At 37.0% G+C, this 9,294-nt stretch overlaps 1 protein-coding gene across 4 annotated transcripts in view; it reads left to right on the forward strand.

The window, feature by feature from the left end:
• The window catches only part of LOC106884061 (1-phosphatidylinositol 4,5-bisphosphate phosphodiesterase beta-4), a 127,865-nt gene that overhangs the window by 78,913 nt on the left and 39,658 nt on the right, over positions 1-9,294 (forward strand). For all 4 annotated transcript variants that reach the window (XM_052971438.1, XM_052971437.1, XM_052971440.1 and 1 more), the window contains exons 11-18: positions 141-249; positions 1,372-1,582; positions 1,676-1,769; positions 2,393-2,472; positions 3,447-3,531; positions 5,121-5,211; positions 6,140-6,250; positions 7,323-7,444. In XM_052971438.1, coding sequence (XP_052827398.1) covers positions 141-249; positions 1,372-1,582; positions 1,676-1,769; positions 2,393-2,472; positions 3,447-3,531; positions 5,121-5,211; positions 6,140-6,250; positions 7,323-7,444 — 903 coding nt within the window. The remainder of the gene's footprint in view (positions 1-140; positions 250-1,371; positions 1,583-1,675; positions 1,770-2,392; positions 2,473-3,446; positions 3,532-5,120; positions 5,212-6,139; positions 6,251-7,322; positions 7,445-9,294) is intronic.

The following is a 9,294-nucleotide window of genomic DNA, read 5'->3' on the forward strand; positions in this document are numbered from 1 at the left end:
TGACCACCACCACCTTCAGAACCTATAACACCAACCCTACCTCCATCCACCACCAATCGCTCCACCTCCACCACCACCACCACTATGCATTAGCACCACGATTGACCAATGCCGCTGTTTTGTATTCTTTCTGCTTTCAGAGACAACGTGATCCCAGACTGAATGAGATCCTTTTTCCGTTCTACGACCGCAATCGAATACTTCAGATCGTCTCCCAATACGAGGAGAGTGATGAAATGAAGAAGAAAGGTTCTATGGCTTGCTTTTCTTTCATTCATTCTTTATTTATTTATTATTAACTGGGTATATATATATATATATATATATATATATATATATATATATATATATATATATATATATATATATATATATATATATATATATATATATGTGTGTGTGTGTGTGTGCCTGCTTTGAAGCCTTCATCTTCCATATCCAGATTATAAATTCCACATTTATACCAGTAATAATCGTTGCAGTTGGTTTTGTTGGTAAACATCTATGTAACAACATGGGAAGGTTTACAGTTTACGCAAAAAGAAATCACCCAGATAACATGCACACTGCAAATACAATCTATAAGCGGAACAGTAAAAATATGCAAGACATTTTTCAAGTTCGAAATGTGAATTTGTTTTTGTCACATACATTCCAGTGATGGAGCTTTGATTGTTTGTTAAAAACCAGCTTCTGACTCAAAGGAAGAATTTTAATAATTAAAAACAGAAGAGAATGAACATACCTACCTACCTGCATTCATACACACATACATACATACATACATACAAGCAAAGATACTCTGTTGTTGATGTTGAAATTCCAAGAAGGAGCCTTGGATCTAGGTTAAAAATTGGTTCTTTCTCTATTGGCAAGAAATCTTGAAATAAACTGAATAATGACATACACACACACACACTTTCTCTCTCTCTCTCTTTCTCTCTTTCTCTCTCTCTCACTCACACACATATATATCTACATACATATACACATTCATATGTACAGACACTTACCTTTGTACATACATAGACCATAGGTGTACGGGCTGCTTGGACAGACAAGGTAGGCAGTGTTTAGCAAGGCATAAACTTTAAATGTTCCCTATTGAATGATTTTCAATTCATTATAAAAACTGCAAATTCATTCAATACATGAACTTTGTGGTGTCATTCACTAAATGATTACTGTTTTGATGTTTGGCAGACTACAATTTCCACAGCATTTCAAACACTGTGTCTTTACCGATCCATAACACCATGAATGCCATGTGCTGTGACTTCAGTTTCATAATACATTAAAACTTTTGTTGAAAAAGTGGGAGAAATTAAATTGCTTCTAATGTCTGCCTCTGCCTTTCTCTTCATCTTTCAGAATGTTTAAGTTTAGATGGCTTCTGTCGATATCTGATGTCTGATGATAATGCTCCAGTATTTCTGGATCGTCTTGACATGTACCAAGACATGGATCAACCATTGTCTCATTATTATATCAACTCATCACACAACACATACCTGACTGGCCGACAGTTCGGAGGGAAATCCTCCGTCGAAATGTATAGACAAGTCCTCTTAGCTGGATGCCGGTGAGAGCCTTACTACTTCATCTTTTATACTCTTTCCTTTTTCAATTTTCATGTGATTTATTCATTCCCTTTTCTTGCTAATTTCCATTTCAGATGTGTTGAGCTTGACTGCTGGGACGGACGCAACGAAGACCAAGAGCCCATAATCACACACGGCAAAGCAATGTGTACAGATATTTTATTCAAAGTAAGCAGCGTATCTCTTGCTCCCTCCTCTTAACTCTTTCGTTACCAACCCAGCTGAAACCAGCTCTGACTCTGAGTACAAATGTCTTGTTTTCATAAGTTTTGAATTAAAATCTTCCACCAAACATAAGTCACAATCTATGTTCCTAACACTAGCTGAATGATAACGAAGTTATTTTACTAAATTCTTTGTTATGTTTAAAAGTAACTGAAAGAAACACAGAGCATCTCAAAATAAACACCATTATTGGTTATGTGATCTTGCCAGTATGTTCTCATAATCCTTCTCAAGCATCTTCAGTGGAACACATCTAGCTTTCTATCAAGTTTCACGGTGTTCTTCCATGGCTGATAGAACAATGCTGTTATAGAGTCAGATCTTGGTTTGTAAGCTGATGGAGTTAGAAAACCAGATGGCACACACACCCTCTGAAACACCTGTCACCTTCCTATCCATTAATCTCATCATTATAAATTTCTGAATTCTATAAATTAGGCTAAATGGAAAGGTACCCATGAATTGTATAATGTAACCACAAAATGTTAAAATGTCTCTGAATTGTATGAAATGGCACCAAAGTATTTTATTCATTATTAATTCTATTATCTCACCCTTCTTCTCAGGATGTTATTAATGCAATTAAGGAAACAGCTTTTATTACTTCTGACCTGCCTGTCATCCTTTCATTTGAAAACCATTGTAGGTAAGTACTTCGTTTTATACCTCTCCTTCTCTCACCCCCATCTCTCTCTATATATTTACATACGTGTGTGTGTGTGTTTATGTATAATCATATACATAAGTGCACATGCGCACGCACGTACATACATACATATATATATATATGCATGTGTATATGTTTAAAATACATGTATGCATAAATAGAATTATATTAAAAATTTAAGTCAAACCTTATGCTCGATATTTTAAACATTAGCTCTTTTTCAAGAAAGAGAAGAGAAATAGCAGGAGTCATCAATGGGAATGGAGGGGGGGGGTCCAGGCAATTGAGAGAGGTGTGTCAGGTGGGGGATACAGATTCTAAAGCAAAATGGAAAGTATTACATGTGTGTGTGTGGGTGTGTTTGAGTGTTTCTTACCATTTGATAACCTGTGCTGGTTTGTTTATGTCCCTGTAACTTAAAAATACAAGTAGTAAAGTTGATTTGATTGACTAAAAGTCATTAATGCAGAGCCCCAGCATGGCCACAGTTCTGTGACTGAAACCAGTAAAAAATTTAATGAATTTTTTTTGTTTTTCTCTTTTTCCTTTATTTTTGCCTAATCCTTTATCTAAATCAGCTGTTTTCAACTGCAGCTCCCAGGGCTGCATGCAGCCCTCAAGCATCCTTTCATTAGCCCTCAAGCATCCCTCCAATGGACCTCAAGCATCCCTCCAAAGGACCTCAAGCATCCCTTCAGTGCACCTCCAGCTTCCTTCCAGTGGCTCTCAATAGTCTTCCCTCTATAAATATAAGTTTTTCATTAATTGACCCATGTTTTACTTTTGTTAATGCAACCCCCTGAAGGTGCAAACCCCTAAAAAAACTCAGGTTTGGGATCTGGCCCAAATATCAAAAAAGGGTTGAGAACCACTGGTCTAAATTCTTTATATTTTACTTGTAAAATCTATCATAATTATTGATCTTGTATTGATATTCGTTTGTAAATCTACAGTAAACCACAACAGTACAAAATGGCACGATATTGTGAAGACATTCTTGGTGATTTACTATTAAAGAGAAAATTAGACAACTTTGATGTAAGTATTTTACCATTTTCGTTATTTATGTAGGTGCAGGTATGGCTGGGTGGTAAAAAACCTGCTTCCCAACTACATGGTTCTGGGTTCAGTCCCACTACATGGCACCTTGGGTAAAGTATCTCCTGCTATAGCTCTAGGCCAACCAAAGCCTTGTGAGTGGATTTGGTAGGCAGAAACTAATAGAAGCCTGTTGTGTGTGTGTGTGTGTGTGTGTGTGTGTGTGTGTGTACACGTTTGTCCCTCACTCTGTTTAACAACTGGTGTTGGTGTGTTTACGTCCCCATAACTTTGCAGTTCAGTAAAAGTGACTGATATAATAAGTGCAAAGGATCTTAAAAATAAGTACTGTGGTCCATTCGTTCAGCTAGAAAATTCTTTGAGGCTGTGCCCCAGCATGGCCACAGTCTAATCCCCAAAACAAATAAAACAAAAAAGATAAAGACTTATTTTGTTTTATTTGCTGTTCAGCCCCCAGAAACGTTTTAATTAAACAGATCTAAAATCAATGGCACACCAGCTGTGTCCATTTCCATCTTTTGTTCAAACATCATGCACCTAAGATAACATCAATCTAAGATGACAGAATGGAGTTTAGCTGTTACTTCTAGCAGGTCAAACAGATCAGCATAAGTGATTGTACTGTGGGGGAAATACTGACCTGCCCATAGAGAGAATGGGTCACATAGTCTCATTGACCATGCAAAGACGATTAACAAATCAATGACTAATCGATCCAACTTTCTATATACCGGTATCACACTGCAGAAAATGTAACCCCCAGCAGTACCCATTAAACTGGTACCTATACATATGGCTGTAAATTAGTATGAAGTAGAAATACACTTCACTGTTGTATGTAGACCATCCAGCTATAAATAATGCCATGAGCAGATACTGTTCACTGCTGTTTGTTTACTACTGCTCACTCCAATAGGTGAAAACTGTGTGGAAGCCCACCATATATATGTGTGTGTGTGTGTTTCTATTTGTCAATCTATCTATCAACCTACCTATCTATTTATCTATCTATGTGTCTTTGTGTTTGCTCCCCACCCCCACTGCTTGTCAACAGGTGTTAGTTTGTTTATGTCCCCATAACTTAGCAGTTCACCAAAGGGACCAATAGAATCAATAGAATAAGTACCAGACTTGAAAATAAGCACTGGGGATGATTTTAGGTCAAAAACCCTTTTGAGACAGTGCCCCAGCATGGCCACAGTCCAATCACTGAAACAAGTAAAAAGATGAAAGATTTACCAAATGAAAAAACGGTAAGTGAGTAATTCTGCAATGAACTGGCTTCCCATCCTGGGGGAATGTTATGTTGTGATCTCAGTCACTTACATACCAAGGAACTGCGTTACTGTCCCTTTTACTCCTCAGACTCAAAGCAGTATTTACTTTAACAATGTGACCCCAGAATCAACTGCTTCAGCCCATTTCTGGTCCTGTTGTAGATATTACAGAAATGGTCACATTATAACCTTACTTTCTCTTCTGATTTAACAAAATCTCCAAGATTTTTTCTTTATTTAATGATTTGCTTCTCATTTCTTCAATGAATTTCATTTTCTTCGTTTATTCAGTTAGAACCTGGCATTCCGTTGCCTTCACCATCAGAGCTGAAAAGAAAGATTCTCATCAAAAATAAACGTCTGAAATCTGAGGTAGAAAAAAGTGAGTCCTTGGCTTTGTTTCGATTTGTCTGTCTCTCTAGCTGTTCTTCTACCTGTCTGCTTCTCTCTCTCTCTCTCTCTCTCTCTCTCTCTATCTATCTATCTATCTATCTATCTATCTATCTATCTGTCCATCCATCTGTCTATCTATCTATAGATATAATTGTCTATATTTATCGAGTTTTTCATTTACTTTCAAAACCATTTATTAAAAGTCCCTTTCGTTACAAGCTTTTTCTTCTGCCAATGCAGGCAGTTGTACTGATAGTTGTACCGATGCTGCATCTTTGAAAACTGAGCTTAAAAACTGCAATGAATTGTGGGATGTTTATTGAAAACGCAACGGATTGCAGTTGGGAGAGGTTTCATAAAATTTCACTGAGACTGTGTGCATATGTCTTTGTGTGTGTGTGTGTGTGTGTGTGTGTATGTCATCACCATCATCATCATTATCCTCATTTAACGTTCCTTCTCCATACTGGTATAGGTTGGAATGTTTGATAGGAGCTGGCAGGGCTGGAGAGCTGCACCAAGCTCCAATTGTCCATTCTGGCCTGGTTTCTATGGATGGATGCCCTTCCTAATGCCAACCACTTTACAGAGTGTACTGGGTGTTTTCTTTTTTATGTGGCACCAACATAGGAACTTTTTACATGGTTCCAGCATGGATGGTTTTTATGTTGCACCACCATGGGAGCCCTTCATTTAGTGCCAGTACAACTGCTTTTTACATAGCACCATCATGGGTGCTTTTTTTATGCGGCCTCGGTACGGGTCCTATGAAGTATAAATACATACTCTATGCATTCGATTATTTATAAACTCCACACAGTTGGTTCTCCAGTAAATACATCGATAACTTCACTATTACCTAAATCTCTATATTTTGTTTTCAATATCATTTAATTCAATTTTTCTTCCATTTTTAGAGCAACTAGAGATGTTCTTGAAAGGGCAGGAACAAGCGATTAATGAAGACAGCGAAACTGCTGAGGATGCAAACGCTGTTTGTGTGGTGGATGGAGAAGAGGGACCAATTGGTGAGTACCAGAATCATCGTTTATTTTTTAGGGGACACACCAAGTCCACCTTTTCATTTCTGATGTGATTGCCACAAATATATAAGAAGCATTCAGAATTAGACAGTGGTGAGAAATGTTTCATATTTGTTAGAAGGTAATTTACTTACGGAAGAAGAATGAAACAAAACAGTGTAAATAATAATAATAATAATAATAATAATAATAATAATAATCGGAGCAGAGGAAAACAGCCTAGGGTGGTATATAAAAAATGTTATGGAAGAAGGCCAGCATCATCACAACTGAAAATTGTGTAACTGAAGAAAAATTTAAACAAGAAATGAACAAAAGAAAGAAAGAGCATGGAAGGAAAAGAAAATGTTTGGTCAGTTTGCAAGAGATGCAAACGCCAAGACAGATACAGAGGACCGGTGGTTATAGATGAGGAGGAATGACCTAATGATAGAAACAGAAGCACTCATATGCACAGCTCAGGAACGAGCGTTAAGGACCATATTTTATGAAGTGCAAAATAGACAACACTACCGATAGCGACAAATGCAGAATGTGCGGGTGAGAGGGGTGAAACGATATGGTACATCGTTAGCGAATGCCCAAAATTGGCACAACATGAATACAAAAGGCGCCATGACAATATGGAAAGAATGATCCATTGGGAGCTCTGCGGAAATCACAGCCTACAAAGAGCAAAGACATGGTATGAGCAAACCCTAGGAGTCACCAAAAATGAGAATTGCAAAATCTTGAGGGATGCAATGATTCAATGTGATCACCTGATCAGGCATTGTTGTGGTGAATAAAAAAAAAAAGAAGGTGTATGATAATCAGCATAATATGCCCCAGCGACAACAGGATCAATGTGAAAGAAGAAGAAAAAATAAACAACTATGATGATTTGAAGTGGGGAAATATGAAGGTTGTGGCCAATGAAGAGAGTAGACATGATACCAATAGTAATCGGTGCACTTACTTAATGCATTTTAAAATTGTATCTGTTCTTTGATTTCCATTTTCTTTGACTTAATGAATTTTTTTTTTTTTATTCCTTGTTTATTTGTTCTTCATGCAGAAAACCCAGGTGGCCAAACTGAAACCGATGCCCATCCTGAATATATCTTTTCAAAATCTAGTTCAACGGAGACTGTTGATGATTCAGAGAAGAAGAAAGGTTTGAGCTCATCGGGAAAAAAAGTAATTACATACTTCAATTTATATCTCTAATTAACTAATTAATACTTCTTAATCAAACCAACTAATATTAAATAATAAAAACACACACTTCACTTCAGTTTGGCATCATTCATTATACAGGGATGAGGCAAAGAAGGTGTACAGTTGCTTAACATAAGTTCCCAGAAATCAAAAAAGAGGATTTCCAATAAACTAGGTATCTCATGCAGATCTCTTAGTTATGAATTACTTAGGCTTAAAAAAGAAATGGAGAAATGAAAAGAACATTCCACTCATATTAACCAACTGTATACCTGCTTTTGTCCATCCCTGTATAGCATTTTTTTCCCCCTCCTTGTTCAGTCTTCTTTCAATACCAACATTATCAAAGCTATGATTATTATTGTATATTCACTGTGTATAATATTAGTTTTTATTTCCAATTCTTTGAAAGATTTTATATTCTTATTGTTTTGTTTTGAAATTTTCAAACAACGAAAATATTTTCAGTGTTTCGCGTGGAAGTAAGTCGTGGTGGCTGTGTTGGCTAAGTTGAGAGGGTTTTCAATACCTATTACAGAGGCCTGTGGTTCTCACACTCATTAAACTACAACACTAAGAAATATATCAATAAATAAAAATCTCTTTCTCTCTCCTTCCCTCTCTCTCTCTCTCTCACTCTCTCTCTCTCTCTGGTGCTCACCGTCCATTTTGTAACCCTTTCTCAGTCATTGGAGTCAACTTTAGATACTAAATCTTTATACTGTGTGTGAAGAGCACCAATGGTCTCACCAAAGACCAGAGCCTGCATGCTGGAGACCATTCTTCTCCAAGAGCTATTTTCTCTGGCCAGATATTGCTGGCATGAGAAGTTTAAATGAAATAGTTCAAATGAGAACTGGATTCTTGTCCAGTTCTATGTTTAAGAGATGAGGAATTATGTACATTATTTACAGTTAACAGATATTTGTCCTCATCCTGTTTGTTGTTGATACAACATTTCGGCTGATATACCCTCCAGCCTTCATCAGGTGTCTTGGGGAAATTTTGAGCTTGGGTTCTCATTCCTAAGGTATTTTTCGATGTTATTATTATTATTATTATTATTATTATTATTATTATCATTATTCAGATCACTGCCAGAAATCAAACTCGGAATCTTGGGGTTAGTAGCCCACACTCTTAACCACTATGGGCATATGGCATAGTGGTTAAGAGCGCAGGCAACTAACTCAAGATTCCGAGTTCAATTCCAGGCAGTGACCTGAATAATAATAATAATAATAATAATAATAACAATGATAATAATAACAACATCGAAAAATACCTTAGGAATGAGAACCCAGGTTCAAAATTTCCCCAAAACACCTGATGGAGGCTGGAAGCTATATCAGCCGAAACATTCCGTTAACAATAAACAAGATGAGGACAAATATCGGTCAAATGTAAACAATGAATTTTTGTCCTAACTAAACCAAAATGTACCTTAGCTTCAGCTCACCTAACCTCACCCATAATCTCCATGTAACACACAAGACAACTGATTACTTATTCTTTCAAAATATCTGGCAGTGTTGGCTATAGCCTAGTCACCCGTATTACGAACCAGGTGATACACGAAGGAGTCATACCCTATGACTGGTGTAGCAGCATCATAGTCAACTGCTACAAAGGTAAAGGGGACGCTTTAGATACAAATAATTACAGAGGCATCAAGCTGTTAGATCAGGTTATGAAAGTTACAGAGAGGGTCATAGCCCAACTAATTAGGGAGCGAATCAATTTAGATGAGATGCAGTTTGGGTTCGTGCCAGGTAAAAGCACTACTGATGCCTTATTTCTAGTGAGACAGTTGCAAGAGAAATACCTAG

The sequence above is a fragment of the Octopus bimaculoides genome, chromosome 11 (assembly GCF_001194135.2).
Source record: "Octopus bimaculoides isolate UCB-OBI-ISO-001 chromosome 11, ASM119413v2, whole genome shotgun sequence".
Classification (NCBI taxonomy): domain Eukaryota; kingdom Metazoa; phylum Mollusca; class Cephalopoda; order Octopoda; family Octopodidae; genus Octopus; species Octopus bimaculoides.